Source organism: Sus scrofa, chromosome 18, assembly GCF_054392235.1.
Source record: "Sus scrofa isolate SSC_HxYL_T2T_F1_AM1 chromosome 18, Sscrofa_HxYL_maternal_Yorkshire_Landrace_v2.0, whole genome shotgun sequence".
NCBI lineage: Eukaryota > Metazoa > Chordata > Mammalia > Artiodactyla > Suidae > Sus > Sus scrofa.
The window spans coordinates 57,943,534-57,962,990 of NC_139400.1; the positions used below are offsets into that span (position 1 = coordinate 57,943,534).

The window sequence follows — 19,457 nt, forward strand, 5'->3', positions numbered from 1 at the left end:
TTCTTGTCCCGTCCGCCTTAGCAAGGGCGTCGGCCCCTTTTTCTTCCCACCTTATCAGCCCAAGCCTCAATTTCCCCAACTATAAAATGGGGCCGCTGTGACTACTGCTAGGTCTCCTTATTCACAGGAGCAGCCCACAGAGCTGCCGTGATGCTGCGGGGAAGGGGCTAGAGCTTGAGCTCTGGGCAGACCGGAGGCTGTGGGTTAGGGCTTCCTTCCCTGGGATAAATCTTTTATTGTGGATATTTTCAAACATTTCCCAAAGCAGAAGGAACATAACCCAACAGCCAGGTTTAACATTTATTACGATTTTGCTTTCTGCCTGCCGCCACCTCCTCTCCCTGTGATAACGGCCTCAATGATCTCGAAGGCAGGGTGTCTCTTCCCCTGCGCTTTGGTGTGTACACACTCGGATTAACTTTGGAAAATTTATAGCACATATACCATAATCATTTCCAATTCTAAGGAATTTGAGAAAGTTTCAGCTCAACATCTCAGAATTAAGGACCACATGCAGAGCCAAGATTAAAGAAGCTACGGTCTACCTTCAAAATGCATGCAGATGGTGATACTGCACGTGTCCGAAGGCGCAGACACTTTGCTTACCTAATGGTGACAGTATTTCTTTGGCATCACCCCCCCATTGGCAATACTGTGTTTAAATTTCCTTGACTGCTTCAAAATGACTTTTCCAGCAGGTGTGTTAGAATCAGAATCGTAGTAAGGCCCCCTCCAGCCTCCCTTTTCTTTTTTTAATCAAAAAATTAAACAAATTAAAGTATAATTAATTTACAATACGGCATAGTTCCACAGCAAAATGATTCGTTTATACATGTATTTTTTTTGGATTATTTTCCATGGTAGGTTATTAGAAGACAATTGACTATTATTCCCTGTGTTATATAGTAAGTCCTTGTTGCTTGTCTGTTTTATATACAGTGGTATATATCTGTTAATTCCATACTCTGAATTTATCCCCCCCTCCCTTTCCTCTTGGACAACCATAATTTTATGGCATCTCTCCCAAATCCTTTCTCATCTGTCCACTCGGCAGCTCCCTTTTCTCTGGCTGAAGACGCTGGGTGGAGGGGGAGCAGAGCGATCAGGTACGGAGCAGCCTTCAGAGTCCATGGGGTACGGTGTTAAGGGTGGGTCAGGGGTCAGGTGGGCCAGGTCCAGGGTCATGCCCTTGACCTTGACAGAGGCCAGGCCAGGAGAGCAGGAAGGCTGTTCTCTCTTATGGGGTGGGTCACCCTGGTTCCAAAGAGAAGGTCAGCTCCTCGTGCTGCCTCCCAGCGGGCAGGAGGTCTGTAAGTCCGCCTTGACCCTGCCTCTGGGTCTCCATTCTCGGTGCTTCCACCTCCCTCCGCCCCTCATTATACAAATCTGAGCATTTGTCCCCAGTGTCTTCTGTTTACTTAAGGATGCGCTCACTCAGCATGGCCCTTGAGTGAAGTAAGCAGCCCGCCTGAGTGGAAGCTGCACATTTGCTTCCCCTTGGGGAGTGGTTTTGGTTTCTGGGAGGTTTCGGTTGGTTTTCCCATGCCCCGGTCCTTGGACTGGTTCCCGGAGGTCCTGCAGAGCCCCTCCTGCCCAGTAAGGAGGCTGTCTGGTGCCACAGCTGGGCACAGAGGGGACCCTTGGATGGGCATTGAGGGGTGGAGATGGTTGGGACCAAGAGTGAGGTCAGTGCCTTTGTACTGGTCGCCTTCCTGTCCCATTCCTGCCCAGCAGGGCTGGGGTGATTCTCTCCCAATTTTTTAGGGAGGAAACACAATTGAATGTTGCAAACAGGTGAAGCAAAGTTGGGCGTCAGCCCTGTGTCCTTAGAGGGAAAACTCGGAGCCCTTTCCCGGCCCCACACACCACGTGGCTGTAACAGGACACGCGGCCCGTCAGGCTCTTTGAAATCTGGGCTTAGGGACACTTGTGAGGAAGGTGGGGCAGCAGAGCCTGGGGGCCCCTGGGAGCGAGGGTGTGAGACTCCGCGGAGTACCTAGGCAGCCTGAAAGGAGGGCCACAGACGGGCTCTGCATCTGGCCTTAGGCTAAGAAAAGAAGAGAAAACAGTGTGAGCAGAGGAAGCCTTCCTGGCGGAGATTACCTGGAGGTGGCCCAGCCTCTTTGATCTTTGTGCCCCGGGCTTGCTGCAGCTTGCTGCCATCAGGACAGCAAATTCCCTTTCCCCTTTTATGTTGGGAACCCACACGGGGCCCTGAAATTGGAAGCGCTTCTTCCCTCTTGCTTGTAGGAAGTCTTGCCCTGTCTGCAGGGGAGGACTTGCTGGGGCCTCGTTGATGGGGGTGGGGGTGGGGAGCGGCCCCGGGGCTCAGGACCTACTGCCAGACTGATGGGAGAGGTCCTAGGGGCCTGCTCACTGCCCACCTCCTGAAACAGGGCATCCTTCCAGTTCGTAGCTATCTCTGGAAATTTCATGTGTTTGAACGGTGGGGGCCACCCCATAGTGCATGCTTCATGACGTTTTGGACAGAGTAATTCTTTGATGGAGGGTTTGCCAGGAATGGCACAGCATCCCTGCCTCCTTCCAGTAAACCTTAGTGACCACCCCCGTGGGGGCGACAATGGAAAGAAAAAAGATGCCTTATATTTCTTTTGGGGGGGGGTGCATGCACAGCACATGGAAGCTTTCGGGCCAGGGGTCGAATCCGAACTATAGCTGCCGGCATACGCCACAGCCACAGCCACGCTGGATCTGAGCCAAGTCTGCGACCTACACCACAGCTCATGGTAATGCTGGATCCCTGACGCACTGAGTGAAGCCAGGGATGGAACCCGCATCCTCATGGATACCAGTCGGATTCGTTTCTGCCCTGCCACAATGAGAACTGATGGCTTCATGTTTCTAAATGCCCCTAACATCACCCTAGTGATTCGTGGCAAGGGAAATCGCTCAGGACTTAAAAATGACCTAGGATGAAAAAAAAAATTACTGTTCAAGTTGTCAGGTATTAAAAAAAAAAAAAAAACCCAAAAATCTTTCAGTTCCTTTTATATGTATGTTTTACCAAGTTGCTGGTTAAAATATATTTCTTACTGTGTGTTGCTGTCAAAAATATTTGAAAAACGTAATAGAAACCAACAGGGGCTTTTTGGTCATTATACCTTGTGCATTTTTTTTTCCTTTTTTTTCTGTATTTGAAAGATGAGAAGAACTCTTTGGAAAGCAGAGGGTGGAGGATTGGGTTAAAAGAAGAAGCGTTTGGGTGAAAAGGTCCTTCTATGAGCATGACACAGGCAGGTGAAGGTGGCCCCTGTTTATCAAGGGCCTTTTGATGGTGGCATTTGCACCGTTGGAGGTGCTTGTATGCGGATACGAAGCCCACCGAATAAGAAGCGAAAGAAGTTTCTCAATGACTGGAGCCCATGGTTGGCTCAAGTTTGGCTCTGATTGGTGGACGAGCCCATTGTTGGCATAAGTGCTTCTCTGATTGGTGGACGAGCCCGTGGTTGGTTCAGGTGTGGCTCTGATTGGTGGATGTTCTCCGGAGGGCCTAAGGCTCTGAGTCAGGGGCTCCACCATGGCTTTTCTTCCTGCTCTGACTCAGTCTCCTGCTCTTGTCCAGCCGTGCTGGGTGGGTTTGCATGGGGACAGTGCCTCTAGCTGCGACTTGCTCATTGTCAAGTGCGGGCGTGGGGGCAGCATCCTTGAAACCAGAACCCCAGAGCCGAACCTCCCACCAGTGCGCTTGTGGGAGGAGCCTCGCCGTTGGCTTCTGTAGGGCGTGGCGTGCATGCCAGGCCTGCATGAACGTGTGGAGGGCCTGCCGGTGTCTGCACTGTGTGCCCACCTCGGAAATCTAATTCTGCGCCCTCCAATTTGTCTGGAAAGTAAGCTGCAGCTTTATTCCCTCTGCTCGGTAAGCATGGCGGAGAGGGGTTCCTCTTCACAAGAGAAACTCATGTCAGGGCCCAGTTATTGGGGTAAAAAAGGAAATTCAAGCAGACGACAAACAAAGCAGAAACTGTACCCTCTGGTGCAATGGGTTAAGGATCCAGTGTTGTCGCTGTGGCTCCTGTGGCACAGGTGCCATCCCTGCCCTGGGAACTTCTACATGCCCTGGACGATAAAAGCAATGTGGGCCTGTCTCAGGGTAGCCAGTTTCTATTTGATTAAGTAAAAAGAATCTTTAGAGGATCATATTTTCATTTCGAAGTATCTCCAGCATGTCCTGCCGTGGACCACAGACGGCCATATTTTGATCTCAGCATGTGATAGTCAGTGGCCTTTATCTTACAAAAGAGGGTAGCAGGGTTCCGGAAGAGCCAAACGTCTGCTTCACACTCACAACCCCACCTGCTCACCTCCCTCTCTGTGCGCTTGCATGTATGCATGCACGCATATTACCTGTGTGTATGCAGACATGTGCAGGTACCCATGTATACCCACAGTGCTCTGTGTCTGTATGTGTGCATAGGAGCATTGCTGTACACGCATTTGCACATTCATGTGGACGTGCCATGCATGCACACACACATGTTCACACACATGCAGTGTATCTGCATACACTATGTAATGGTGTCTTACGTGTGCGCGTATGCGTGCGCATGCTGTATATGCACACGGACACACCTACACGTGTGTATTCATACACTTGTGTATGTAATGCATCCACGGGTATAGGAATACGTGTATAGGCATGCATGTTTGTGTGTGCATCTGTACACACGTGTGTATGCATGTGCCATTGTCCATTTCTGAAATGGAGGCAGGGAGCGTTTTGGGGTGTGTGGGTGTGTTGTTGCTGCTATTGCTTTCCTTCCCCAGGCAAATTGTTTCTCTCACTCCTGTGCTGAACTCCAGACTGCTTCCTGGCTTGGCAAGGTTAATGGGAATGCATCTTTAAAGCAGGCCTTTTATTTGTCAAATCCCTGTTATTTTGTGAGAATTTATCTTGCAGCCGAAATAGCCTCAGGGGAAGAAAAGAATGAATCAAATGAATTAGGTGTGCCAGCAAAATGTGTCCGGGAAGGGGGTTATGCAAATAAGGGAGCAGGCTGTGCCTTCTCAATGTCTATTTAATCGCTTCCCTTTTAAAAAATTAATAAAGGGGCAACTACCAGGCCGTCATGTGTGACACGGGTCTATGTAGAGGAAAGGCAGCTCCCGTGCCCGCAGAGAGCCTGCTTCCCGGGGTCTGGTCTGCCCGTCCTCCCTTTTAACAAAGAGAACGTTGTTGAATTCCTGCAGCGCTGCGGACTTGGCATTTTGTGTTTCCTCACCTCTTAAAGCGCCTTAGCAGAACTCATTCTCTGTCATTACATGGTCTCTGCCGCGTGAGGATTGATGGCATGTCACCTTTCCGTTTATGGATTTGCTCGCTCAGTATTCTACGCAAGGCTGCATTCCCTGTGCCAGGTGCTGGGGTTACTGTGCCACCTCCGTTCGTTTATGGACCTCTGTCTGGCGGACTTTGTTTCCTTCCCGCTGTCACTGCGGATGGCCCCGTCACCTCTTCTTGCTTGGCGCCTCTGTCTTCAGACACCTCCTTAGTTGGGAGTCACAGGTGTGGAGTGAGCGCGGCCAGGAGCTTGAACTTCTTGGTAGTGCTTGATATAGAGAGATGGTTCCATCACTTTCCAGAGTGCTTCCTTGGGTAACGAACTGTCACCGGGTGTCCCTCCATTGTCGTTGTGGGCACTGATCTGGCCGAAGGCTCCTGGGGGCTCTGCTGGAGCCCCAGACCCACCCTCGCCAACACGGGGCTCTACCCACCCTCATCTCGGTGGTCTCTTGTGTACTTAAGTCAGCAGCCGAGCAGCACGGAACTCTGCCAGCCTGCAGGTCAGAGTGGGTTCCAGCTGCAGCCACCTTAGCCCTGGGCCCTGCCACCACCTGGCACAGACAGCTACCAACTACCATCACCCCTGGCTGGGGGTTCTTAGCCACACAGTTGCCACGCCTCCCTCCCCCAGTTTCTCTGTCACACGGCACCAGGGGGAACCTCCAATTCAAATTCCATCACGGCACTCCTTTGCTCAAAACCTCTGGCCATCTCTTTTTCTCTGAGTCATAAGCCAAGTCCTTATGTTGGCCTGGTCCCCTTCCTCCTGCAGTGACCCCTCTGTCCCCCCGACCCTGCCCCAGGCATGACCTGCGATGGCTCTTCCCCACCCATGGCCCCGGCGTTCCTTAGGCTTCGCTGATGCCCTCTTCTCAGTCCTCGGTATAAAATACCAAATCACCCGCCATCAGGGAGCGCCCTGCCCCCAGAGGTTCCTGGCATGACTTTCTGTCTTTTTCATTTTCCTCCAGAACCTCTGGCCCGTGTCGTATGCCATCTCTCTGGTTCCTGCCAGGCCCCCTGCTGGATCGTAGGCTCTATGAGGACAGGGACCTTGAATTGTTCACGCTCTGCTGCCTGTGTCCAGTGGCACCACATGGGTACACAGCCAGGGTCCTGCGGAGAGTGTGCACATGGGGAGGGAGCCAGGAGAGAGATGCCCACGCTTGGGCCAGGGCCTGTCCGTCTGCTGGGTGGCAGGGGGCCCTGTTTTCCTGTCAAGAGAGAAGCCAGGGATGCCTCCTTCAGGGACCGTGCGTTTCAGGGGGCCCCTGGGGTTCACACGGTGGCCCAGGAGGCTGAGCCCTGGCTGTCCCTGCACGGAGTCTGTTCACACCTCAAGGCTGGGAATGGACCGGAAGTCGGTATCAGTCACCCAGAACCACCAGTTCTCCTTTGGGTGGCGTGGTGCCTCAGGTGGGGAAAGACCCCTGGGGCTGATGGAACCTTAGCCGCTTAGATTCTTTTGTGCCTTTCTTAATTTATCATGGCTACTTCCATGTCCACGAATATGGATCTGCTGTGACCTACACTGCAGCTTGTGGCAACGCAGGATCCTTAACCGACCGAGCAAGGCTGGGGATTGAACCTGCATCCTCAGGGACACCGTTGGGTTCTTAACCCACTGAGCCACAGCGGGAACTCCTGATGTCTGTATTTTATGGGGGTGTAGACTTATAGATTCCTTTGTGTCTTGGCCTCGGGCCGTTCGTTGGCTATTCAAACCGTGTCCAGTTTTTCCTGCTGTGCATGCTTCGTGAGGCACGGCCTTCCGTCTGAATCTTGATCTACTTGTGCGACTGTTGCCTTAGCATGGCTTCCTGGTCGTGGAATTGTACACCATGTGCGTGTTTTACATGAAGAAGTGTAGAGTTTGTTTGCACCTGCCTTGCCCGTGGAGATGCTGCATGGGTGTGCGTGTGTCTTGTGCTTCTCCCTCGGCCTTGCCGTCCTGCTTTGGGACAGGGCTCCCTGTGGTCTGGCTCGCAGCGACTTATTCTGCACGTTTGCTTTGTAAAGGGCGCTGTGCCCCCTGCCCCTGGGTCCTTGATCCAGTCCCCTGCCTCCCTCACCCATTCATGTCGGAGACAGGTGCGGGCCCTCCCAGCCGTGCACGTGGAGGGGCGGCGGGGCAGGGACACTGTATACACTGAATGGGCTGCGAGCTGGAGGACCCCTCTACGTCGGCTTTGGGGGGATCTGCAGGGAGACCTGTGCTGGCATTTAGGCTGAAGGGCCTCCGGGCGGAAGGCAGGAGCCACGTGAGGAGCGCTGGCAGGGGGTGGAAGCCAGACGCCCATGACCCTACTGTGCTTTGAGAGGTGGGGAACCTGGATGGGGTCGTGAGGGGTCTGCCAGGGGGCCTCAGGAGCACCATTCGTTCACTCATCACTCAGCCCCCGCTCAGCACTGTTCCAGGCACCAGGAACCCTGTGCAAGCCAGGCGTCGGGGGCAGGTGTGGGGGGGGCCTGGCCCTGCCCACAGACCCACACCCAGGGCCCCCAGGATAGCAAGACGAGAAGCTTAAGGACACTGAAGGCGGTAGGGGGGAGAGAGTAAGGGCCGAGGTGGGACCGCTGTTTCCACAGGGTGTCCCGCAAGGCTTCTCAGGGGTGGTGTGTGTGTCTGTGTGTGTCTGTGTGTGACCTTTGGGCAGATATTTGAAGGAAGAGAAGAGTGAGTCACACGGAGGTATGGGTGGCAGGAACAGCACATGCAAATGTCCGGAGGCAGCAGCTGGTCCAGCAGGTGGGCAGGGACTGGTTCAAGTGGCCTGAGGGTCCGGGATCAGAGGTTTGGGGGTTTTTGTTCAGCGTGGCCTTATGAAAGCTGGGTAGCACGTTTTGCTGGAGCTTTGGCAAGTCCTGCCCAATTCCTGTTTAAGACAGGGCCTGTGGATGCAGAGAGCCAGTCCGCGTGCTGGTGCAGGGACTGGGGCGGTTAGAGAGACCAGGGCGGGTCTTTTGGGGGTGGGTCTGTAGGGCTTGCTGACATGTCTGCTGTGTGGCACTTGTGGAGAGAGGCGCTGGGAGGAGCGCATGTGGGGAGAAAACCCGGGGCTCCACGTGAGGGGCTGGGGCTGATGAGGCCGAGGGGACAGCCTGGGGGCGGTGTGGAGCCTGGACACTGGGGATCCCTCAGCAGGGAAGTGCTGGAGAGCGTGGGTGCTGTTGGCGGCGGTGGGGTGGGCTGGAGGCGCCAGCTGGAGGAAAAGGGCATAGAGGAGAGCCTAGGACACTTAGTGGTGCCCAGGGGGCAAGCACTCTCCAAGGGAGATGAGAGGAGGTGAGGGGCGGGGGTCCCAGGAGGGCCATCTCTAAAGATGGGTGTCTGGCAGCCTCTTAGTCTGCTGGGGAGTCAGCACAGAAGCTGGTGAGGTTTGGCTCTGGGTGAGCAAGAGCCAGGGCTGCTCTGAGGACCTCACAGTGGGGGCACCTGTGGTGCGTCCAGGTTCACACCCTGTGAGCTGGGCTAAGTCCCCAGACCTTCTTATGCGTCTGGTTTGTTGGGAGCACTGGACTTGCGTGTCAGTGTGCGGTGTGCACGGGGCAGCCGTGCTCAGCTGGGTGCCAGTGGAAGGGGATGGGTGGCAGCACCCACTTAGGGAGGTTTCCCTGAGGCCATTTGAGCCCTCCTTGCTGGCAGTGACCTTGGCCTGTGTCCCTGATCTTGGCCTTCCTAAGTTGCACAGCAGGTGCGTGGTGGCCCTGGCCAGCTGACTGAACAGCAGGGGGTCCCTGAGACCTCGTGCTTGTCCTGGAGGAGACGGGAGAGCTGGAGGGCAGAGCGCTGCACCCGAGCTTACGGGGTCTGCCCCCACCCACCCCACCCTGCCCCGACCCTACACTGCCCCGTCCCACCGGGCAAGCGCAGCAAAAGCCTGCCAGCCAAACAACGATCTGAAGCGCTATCCTCCAGCGAGCGCGGATGACCTCTGAAGGTCCCCAGCCCCAAAGAGGCCGCAGCTGTAACCAGAGCCACAGCCGTGACAAGTCCGGATCCTTAACCCCATGAGCCACAAGGGACCTCCGTGGGACCACCTTCCTTATCAACTCTCCTCCGTCCCACGCGGTGAACTGTGGGGACTCGGTGGAGGGCGGGTGGTGGGCGCTGGGAGTCACTGTCACTTCGCCAATCAGAAATCAAAGGGCAGAAGATACGGGGCCATAAGTTCCAAGGCCCAGCCCAGGTGTGACTGAGGGTGTGGCCTCCAGTGACCATCACCTTAAAACTTGGCATCTGTCTTTATTGACTTACAGTCATTCATTCGCCAGTAATGTGTGCCCAGCACACCCTGTGGCCTGGGAGGGCACACGCTGAGAGTGGCCCGCGGTCCCCACGCCTGCCTTGTTTACTGTGAGGTGGGCGGAGGCTAGGGACACACACAGAAAGCAGGTGATGGGGCAGTGGCTGGGCAGTGTCGCTTCTCCGTCTGACCTGGAGGGACAGTGTCCATTGCTGTTTAAGACACCAGATGAGAAGACCCGTTGGGCAGGTGGGACGGGAAATGGAATAATTAAAAAAAAAAAAATAAAGGAGGATTAAAAGGGTTATCATACTTAGGACGGATATACTTTTTTAAAATTTTATTTTAGGATATGCTTTTTAAACATTTTTAAAGTGGTGTTAGGGAGGGGCTGATCCTAGCGGATGCTCTCGGGATGAGGAGCAGCAGGAGAGTGAGGCATTGGCCAGGCGTGTGGAGGAGGGATTTCTCCTCTTGTGGATGTTGATTCTGGCTCTCTGGGCTCTGGGCGTGGAAGGAAATTTTGCTTTTTCCTTTTTTCCCCCTCCCTTTTTCTGCAGAACCCTCTGCATATGGAAGTTCCCAGGCCAGGGGTCAAATCTAAGCTGCATCCATGGCAACGCCAGATCCTTAACCCACTGTGCGGGGCCGGGGATTGAACCCGCAACACCACAGAGACGTACTAGATCATTAACCCGCTGCACCACAGGGGAACTCCATGTTTCTTTTTTCTGAGGTGCAACAAGCAATAGTATTTGTTGGAAACAGGCTTTTAACATGCTGGAAACTTCTTGGGGCCTGATTTGGGTGAAGCAGAGATTACTTCAAGGCAAGAGCTTCATATGAGCCTTGGAGACCCGCTTTGCTGGAAGTTAAATTAGAGGATTTAATTATTAGCTCTCTTGGAGCGTAGACTTTATGGGGCCATTTATGTTCCCGGCTTCGTCAAGGCCTCAGTGATTTTGAGGGTGAGCAGGTGCCAGGGAGTCACCCCAACGTCCTGGCTTCCCCAGAGGAGGTGGGACCCAGCCCTGGCTATCTCACTCATTGTGAATGCAAATACCGGTTCATGGTGGCAGTAACAGAAACGAGGGAATTCCCGTTGTGGCTCAGTGGAAACGAACCTGAACGAGGATCCAAGAGGATATGGGTTCGATCCCTGGCCTCGCTCGGTAGGTTAAGGACTTGGCATTGCTATGAGCTATGGTGTAGGTTGAAGACAAGACGTGGCTCGGATCTGGCATTCCTGTGGCTGTGGTGTAGGCCAGTGGGAACTTCTGTGTGCCTCGAGCGTGGCCCTAAAAAGACAAAAAAAAAAAAAAAAAAGTCAGGCTTGAGGCTGCCATCCTCACTCCCTGCCCTGGGGAAGTGGCACGGGCTTGGGACCACCCGTGGGCGGCCTGCTCCGCTGTGCCGTGGAGCTTTGATCGTTAGGTTAATCTTCGCACAGCCTCCCCTTGTCACCGACAGTGGGGATGATAGCCCCGCAGAACCAAATTTCTAGGGGTGGGGTGCTCCCTGAGAGGCAGCTCTGTCCAGAGCAGTGCTGGCAATTTGCAGACCGTCACCAGCCCTGACTGTGATCTAGATTTTTCCTCTGTGTTACAGAAGACTCACTCTGAAGGATTTCATTTCCCTAGTTCAGACATACCTCGGGAGATATTGTTGGTTTCGTTCCAGCGATAAAGTGAATATTGCCATAAAGTGAGTCATACAATGTTTTTGGTTTCCCAGTGTGTATAAAAGTAACGTTTACACTATACTCATCTATTAAGTGCGTGCAATAGCCTTATTCTAAAAACAGTGTACCTATCCTTAATTAAAGCCGGAGTTCTCCTATGGCACAGGAGGTTAAGGACCCGGCGTCACTGCAGTGGCTCCGGTCTCTGCTGTGGCCAGGCTTTGATCCCTGGCCCAGGAACATCTGCATGTGGCAGGTGCAGGCAAAAAGAGAAAACAGAAAGACTGGGTTGCTAAAAAATGCTGGCAGCTCAGGGTTGCCGCAAACCCTCCAACGTGTGAAATGTACGGTGTCTGCGAAGGGCAGCCGACAAGGTCTGCCTGTGTTGGGGAGGAATTTTATTAAAAGGCCAGACGAGTGGCAGCAGCCGCGACCGGGCAGGTTCTCTCCACTGTTGGTGCACTGAGCTGAAAGCAGCACAATACTTCATGGCGGGTCTCTGGGTTTGCCTTAGGAACCAATTCTGGGGGTCTCTTTGCACGTGGAGTCAGGTGCTAGTGCAGACATGCGTGGTGGGGAGTGAGGAGAAAGCCGGGGGTGCCTGCCACCGTCCCCTCCCCTCAGTCCCCAACAGAGGCCACCTACCAGTGTTCTATTGGCGCATTTTCTGAGGTCGACTAGGATAGGCCGGGGCCCTTGCTGGTTCCTGGGACGCTGTCAGGAGCTGTGGGCATCTGAGATGGACAGGAGGCCTGGAGCCCAGGGGCTGGGGTGTTCAGCGCTGCGACCTCGGGCAGGTCTCTGAGCGTGGCATTCTAGTGTAAGAAACAAGAATCCCTGGTGGGGGCCCCTCCAGGCCTCCAGTCCCCTCCCCAGGAGTCAAATCACCGCGCAGGGAGAAAGCTTGGTTTTGCACTGACTAGTCTGTATTTATCGTTGCAATGCCCCACCCCTTCCTGAAAATTATTTCCCCCACCCCAGGGCAAGGCTGTGAGTCCTGTGGTGGGGAGGGGTCCCTTTGGGGGGGGGGCGTGCCCTTGGAATGCGGAAGTTCCCAGGCCACAGGGATCGAATCCCGAAACCTCATGGATACTAGTTGGGTTTTTAGCCTGCTGGGCCACACCGGGAACTCCTGCTCTGCCTGTTCTTCAGTGAAGCAGTGGCTGTTTTTGAGCAGAAAAGGTGTAAGAAAGCACACACTGGAGGGTGGTTTTGTAAAGTAAGCACATTTTGTACTTTTCTTTCTTTTTTTTGGTCTTTTTGTCTTTTTAGGCCGCATTTGAGGCATATGGAGGTTCCCAGGCTAGGGGCTGAATTGGAGCTGTAGCTGCTGGCGTACACCACAACCACAGCAACTCAGGATCCGAGCCGTGTCTGCGACCTGCACCACAGCTCACAGCAACGCCAGATCCTTAGCTCACTGAGCAAGGCCAGGGATTGAACCCACGTCCTGATGGATGCTAGTTGGGTTCGTTAACCACTGAGCCACGACGGAAACTCCACGTTTTGTGCTTTTCAAAGGCTGGGGAAGGAAAGACGTGAAGGCACGAAGGCGGGGAGTGGAGGAGAAATGAGAAGCGGGGTTCACTGTCCCAGCATCGGGGCAAAGCGTCATGCTGAGGGGGGCAGATGTTACCACCTCGTCCTTAAAGGAAGCCCCGAGCTTGATGCACGCAAGGGTCCGAGTCCCTGGCTGGTGCGCACACCCCATGGGGCCGGTTGTGGGCGGTGGGCAGTGAGCTCAGGACGGGAGTCCCCTTGAACTCTGGCTAAAACCATTTGGTGAAACCGGCTGGAGGAGACGACCTCTTGGGGGGCCAGGAGGCTCCTGGTTCATCACAGGTTCATTGAGGTGGATTTACAGAGACTTTGCGGAGAACCGGAGGCGTGCAGAAGACCAAGCCTGGAGTGGGAGCCCGGCCCTACTGTCCTGCCTCCTCTAGGAGGAGGTCGTACCTGCCGTTTGTCCTCCTTCTAGGGTCAGGCGCTAAACACGCAGCGCCTTTCCTCTGACCCTTGTCCCCGGGATGTCCCCGGGTTACGTGACGGGCCTACACTCCCTGGCTCTCTCCAGTCTTTGGGGTCCCCACACATCCCTGGGGACCCAGTGTCCCTTGGGTCCCAGGCCCCGTCTTCCACCCCCTCATTGTCCCAGGAATAGACTGTGCTGCCACTGGCGAGACGGACTCACAGGCTCCTGGGGGTCGTCAGGAAGGACTGGCAGGGCCTCTGAGGCCCGCTGTGTCCTGCTGCCCCGCCAGGTGTGGGCTGGGGCAGAAGCTGGCTGGGGGTGGGTAGGGAAGAGGAAGGAGGGCTGGCCAGCAAGGGTTTGCCCCGGGGTCCAGGTGCGGGGCCAGTATCTGGAGATGGTACCTGGGCCTCCAGTGGCCAGCACGGCTGGTGTCCCTGCCTTTGGACAAGGAGAGAAGGCCAGGCCTGGAGGTTTCTGCAGGAGAGCTGGCAGCAGCTTACTGCTATCAGAAGCTCCTTAAACTCAAGCAAGAGTCTTTTCTTGTTATCAGAGGCAATGTGCTTTTTTTTTTTTTTTTAGGTTTTTATTTTTTCTGTTATAGTTGATGTACATTGTTCTGTCAATTCTGCTGTACGGCAGCCTGACCCAGATGTACATACACACATACGTAATCTTCCACTATGTTCCATCACAGTGACTAGCTTTAGTCCCCTGTGCTGTACAGCAGGATCTCATTGCTTATCCACTCCAAATGCAAGAGTTCGCCTCGACGAACCCCAAACTCCCAGTCCATCCCCTCCCCTCCCCTCCCCCTTGGCAACCACAAGTCTGTTCTCCGAGTCCATGAGTTTGTTTCTTTTCTGTAGACAGGGCCACTGTGCTACCTATTAGATTCCACATGTAAGTGACAGCATAGGATATGGGTCTTTCTCTTTCTGACTTATTTCCACTTAGTATGAGACTCTCTAGTTCCATCCATGTGGCTGCAAATGGTGTTATTTTGTGGGTTTTTTTATGGCTGAGTAGGGAGGCAATGTACTTTTGCAAGTGCTTTAGGTGGCTCCTGGGACCCCCTTGGTTGGCACTGGCGTCCCAGAGCCACGGATGAGTGTGACTGGCCTGTGGTGGGTCTTAGGTGTGATGAGGATGGAGGGGTGAAGATGGGAGTCATTTGCCCAGAGAGTCGGGTGACCCCCCCGCAGACGCTGGTGCTGGGTGCACCTGCCGGCAGACAGGCCCTCCAGGCTTGGCTTCCGGGGACCTCCGATTTGGGCCCCCATGCCCCTCACTCACATCTGGTCATACCTGGTCAAGAGCATGTTCAGGCTGTGCCTCCGTGTGAGCACACTCAGCTACACTCAGCTACAGAGCCATGCTCTCTAGGCGGACAGGTCTGTCAAAGGCCATGGCCCCCTGGTCTCGGCTCAAGGTTCCTCTTTATAACAAATTAGGGGTGGTATTTTTGAGATGATGTGGCTCTTCTCCAGAGAGTGACAGGGGCGGAATGGTGGGTTATGTTCGCTTCAAGTTTCCATGGCAAGTGGAGGCTAAATCCTTTACTCTCTCTATACGCAACCCCTCCGTCCTATTTACAGGAGCTCCTCTCCTGCCGCCTCCCCACCCGGTCCGTCAGGTGAGGGAGGGTGCCTTGAGACCCTGCAGGCATCTGCATCTTCCGTGTGTTCTTTTATTAATTTATGTCTATCAGTAGGACTCATGCACTCATGGATTCCTATGTAATTCAACGGGTTATAGTCTGGTATTATCACTGTTTATTTCAATGTCCCCAGGTTTGGCCGGGGGCCGCCTCTGCAGCCCAGACTCAGTGCCCCTGTGTGGTAGCCTGGTCATTCTGGGAGCATCCCTTTACCTTTGGGCAAAACCAAGAAAAAAAAAAAATTGCAGTTCATCTGTGCTGTCCCTGACTCAAATCTGAAATTAGCCATGTCTCTAAGGAGCCCATTTTTTTTTTTTCTTTCTGGGAAATTGTCTTTTAAAACCGAGGACTGGGTGCTGGGTGTAACCACTACCACTGGGGGCTGCCTCAGGCCCTCCCTGTGGACAGAGCTGGGGAGTGTAGGGAGAGTGTATATGCACGGGTGTGTATGGCTGCGTGCGTGTGCGCGTGTGTGCACAGGTGCCTCAGCTTTCATTTCTGTCGATGTCTGTGTCCGTTGAAACCGTGTGTTACACCAGGATCCCATTCCAGTCCCGCAGCATAGCGATGACGGCAATTTTCTGCCTTTCTGCCAGGTGCTCCCCAGGACATGCTTCCCTCTCACCGCTCGGGTTCCCCTGGACCTCGGTCCAGCCCTGGCTTGCTCACCGCCCCCCCCCCCCACCGTGCGCACTCTTTGGACACGGCCTGCACCTGCCTGCTGTCCACGCCCTAATGCGTGCTGAGCTTCAGTTTGCCCCAGCGCCCTACCCTGTGCACTATGCTGGGTCTCCTGGCTCTCATCTTCTTCTTCTTTTGTCTTTTTAAGGCCTCACCTTCGGTATATGGAAGTTCCGAGGTCAAGTTGGAGCTGCAGCTGCCAGCCTGTGTCATAGCCACAGCAACACGGGATCCAAGCCTCATCCATGACCTACACCACAGCTCATGCAATGCTGGATCCCACTGAGCAAGGCCAGGGGTCGAACCCGCATTCCCAAGGATACTAGTTGCGTTCGTTACTGCTGAGCCACAACGGGGAACGCCTTGGCTCTTTTCCTGTCTCGAAAATGCCCACCTCTCCTCCAGGTCTCAGTCCACCTGTCGCTCTTTTCCCCCGACGTCCCAGGAGAGGACAGGGCGCCCCCTCCTCACACCACATGCAGACATTTCTGCACTGTGCTCCCTGTAATGCCAGATGCACAGGCTGCTCAGTGACGTTCCTGGATGGATATGAGTGTGTGAGTGAGGAGACATGTGGCAGCAGCCTCCACTGCAGTCAGGTCTGACTTCTTGGATGGCCCGGCCCGAGTCCCCAGTCCAGGCTGGGTTGGTACTGCAGCCCTGAGGCCTCACAGTCTGGCCCCAGGCCCCCTGAAGTCCATCCTGTGCAAGAAGAGCCCCCTTTTGTTGCTGCAGACTCTGTAGTAGCCAGAAGTCAGAGGTAGGCGGTCGGGCCAGCAAGGAGCAGGTGGGATCGTTGCCCTATGAGGGGCAGGCTAGGCTGGCAGCGCAGCTGTGAAGCGAGTCTGGCGAGGCTGGAGTAGCTGGCTCCGTGCCCGCCCTGGTTTCTGGGTTCCTCTGGGGTCCCCCAGCTGATCCGGCCCCAAATGCTCATGCTTCAGCTTGCCTCCCAGTGGTGCTGACCCAGAGGAGCCTGGGGATGAGCAGGGCTGGGGGGCTATGGAGGGAGAAGGGGCTGGAGGTGGGCCAGCTGGCAAAGTGGGGAGTCCCGGCAGGGGCCCCACTTCTGTGTTTGGGGACGTTCCCTTGGGCTGTGGTGCTCTGGGCTTGAGCCGAGAGGCTGTGTCTGTGATCCCTGACGCTGACCCAGTTGTGACAACCTGGTTTGGGGTCATCACCTGTGAGGTGTATCCCAGGCATGTGACTTATTATTAGTAAGGATGTGTGGGAATTTCCTGAATGGTGCATCTTTTAATCAAGTAAGAGGAGATTCAGGTGTCCCCCTGAAGCCCCCATTTGTCTTCCAAGCTGGGAGCTGTGGGCACAGGAGCACTGTATGGTCTCCAGGGGCCCCACAGAGTGCGAAGCCCAGTCCTCGAGTTCATGGGGCTTTATCATGTTGGGGACCACCTCGTTGCTGAGATTCACGTTCCTTCTGCTGTTCCTGGGTGGGAGTGGGAATAGATCCAACGGACTTCTGGAAAAAGTGTTTGCACGCTGTGCCCGAGGACAGCAGAACAGTGTGCTTCTAGCTCGGCTTGTAGACACTGCTTTGTGCCTTGTCTTGTGTTAGACGTTGAGGACTCAGCAATGAATCCCCTACAGGTGTGTTCTTAGGACTCCTGCAGTCACTTGGGGGTGAGGGATGTGTGTGAAGAAATAGGACCGAGAGATGCCTGCAAAACTGAAGTTTAAACTCTCTAGAGAAAGGGTGAATAGTGATGAATGCATTTAGAAAACGAATTAGCGACCGAATCAATGAATGACTACAGAGACAGATGAATAAGAATCTCATTTGAAGGATGAGGAAAATGCGCATGGATGGGTGGCTGCCTGGTGAGGAATCAGAAGCCAGAATGGCATGTTCCTCTTTTTTTTTTTTTTTTTTTTTCTGGTTGAAAGTTGAAGAGCAGCTTTGCTGTTGCAACCTCAGAAATGGAAGGATGGGTGTTCGGTGCCAGAACCGGAGAGGTTAATGCCGGCCTTTGAATCTATGGCTGGAATTCGCACATGTGTTAACCATAAAAGCCCAGGCCTAGCCCACCCAGACCGCTCTCCAGCACTAAGACCTTGGGAGTTGCAAGCAGAGTTGAAGATCTGTAGTCAGAGCTTTAGATGCAAGGCAGGTCATGAGACCCGCACCCTGCACTGGGCATGGAGGCAGGTCAAGTCACCAGGGCGTTCGGTGCTGCTCTGGGCACACCGTGAGCTGGTTGGCCTGAGGACATCCAGCTCCCTAGGCCACGTGCTTCTGTGCAAGGAGGAGCGGGGGTGGGTGGGGGCCTCTGTGGGGCGCAGCCTCTCCCAGGAGCGGGCTGCCGGAGCTTCTCATGGTAGAAAGCTAAGATCCATGGCTCTACGGGCCCAGCATGACAACTCAGTCCTGAGGGGGCCTGACAGGCGTGGGAAAAGGGCCCTTTTCTGTGGATCACTCCCCCCCCCCCCCCGGAGGGGGGCTGTCCTTCTGGCTAAGGGACCCTTCCACTTTCCCGGTGTCTGGCGTCCTCTTCCTGTGACACCTTGTCCCATCACCTCAGTCACCTTCATCTCCTTCAAAAAAGTTAAAGACAGGTTGTAAGTTTCCTTCCATAACCACAGAGCCACAGAGGAAAACGGGCATGTGATTTGCCGGGAGCTGTCTGGCACTCTGGATGGTAAGGGGGTGTGTGTGGGAGGGGTGTGCGGGGTCCTGGACCCCCAGGTATGGAAGTCCCACAATCATTTCTGAGTCTACTGGAACCTCCGCCTGGCTCTCATCCCTCTCTGGCAAGGCTGCCCCTTGTTTTTCGTAGTCGAAGAGGCAAATTGGAAAAAAAAAAAGCCATTCTGCATTAGTTTTCCTTCTTTCCACTCCAAAGCTGCTGCTGGCTAGCAAGGTCGTTTACCAGTGACACCGACCATTCCGAATGCAGGTTTACTGGACACGATCGAAAATCCTGAAAAACCAAAGAGCCTCTGGATTTTGCTTTTAAGCCCCTGGGTCCGCATTCTTGGAGAGGTCTGAAATCCTAGTCAAGCTGTACTCCAGCCAAAGGCGGCGGCGATCCAGTGGGAGGGCGGAGGGCGGCTGTAGGTTTGCCCCCCCCCCCCCCACCCCGGCCCTAGGAGGCGTTTCTTTTCCACTTTTCCTGGGTTTGGCTGAGAAGCCTTTTGCCTCCTCTCTGGAGCTGCGGTCTGGGGCGGGGGAGGGAGAGCTAATTCATGTCAGATGGAGGGGCGCCGGGGGACCCTGCGCTCACTCGTCTGGCTTTTGTTCCAGGCATCTGACTTCTGACGGCAGAGTGGACTTGGAGGTGGCGGCCGCGTCTTTTCGGGGCTCCCGCGGTGGAACTTTCCCTGGGACTCCCAGACGCAGGGGCCCAGGAGGCATCCCTGCCTGGCACCGTCTCGGGGGAGGGTCCGTGCCGGCCTGGGCCTTCCAAGCCTGGCCCTGGTCCGGCTCAACGCGCGGGCGCCGGAGGCCATGCGGCTGCGCGCGCTGACCCCGGGGCCGCCTGGAGGGTGCGCGCGGGGAGCGCGGGCTCGCCGGCACCGGCGCCAGGTGAGTGGAGAAGGGGCGCGGGACGCTGGAACCGGGAGAGGGGGGCGCTTCGGGCCGGTGCGCGCGCGTGCCAGTGTGCGCCTGAGGACGCGGTCTGCGCGCCGGTGTGCAAGTGTGTACGGATGCCCATGCACCCTTGTCTGTGCGTGCACGTTCACGCGTGTGCTCTTGTTTCTGCGCATGCCCATGGGTGCCCTCATGTTCACGAGCGCGCGTGTCCTGGTCTGTGCCCGCGTGTCCCTGTGTGTGCACGTGTTACGTGCTCAGGAGAGGGGGAAAGCAGGGCTTTGCCTGGTGGGAGGTGGCGCCCTGGTGCGCCCACATGGAGTGGGTGACAGTTCAAGCTTCATGTTCTATTTCGACTCCCTCTTCTTTG

The 19,457-nt window shown here is 55.1% G+C and overlaps 1 protein-coding gene across 6 annotated transcripts in view; it reads left to right on the forward strand.

Annotated features, from left to right (window-relative positions):
• The window catches only part of TNS3 (tensin 3), a 232,623-nt gene that overhangs the window by 17,512 nt on the left and 195,654 nt on the right, over positions 1–19,457 (forward strand). For 2 of the 6 annotated variants that reach the window (XM_021079352.2, XM_085005683.1), the window contains exon 1: positions 18,819–19,081. The exons of the other annotated variants lie outside the window; for them this stretch is intronic. In XM_021079352.2, coding sequence (XP_020935011.2) covers positions 19,004–19,081 — 78 coding nt within the window. In that variant the 5' untranslated portion in view covers positions 18,819–19,003. Of the gene's footprint in view, positions 1–18,818; positions 19,082–19,457 lie in introns of those variants that run through there. 6 annotated transcript variants of the gene reach the window in all.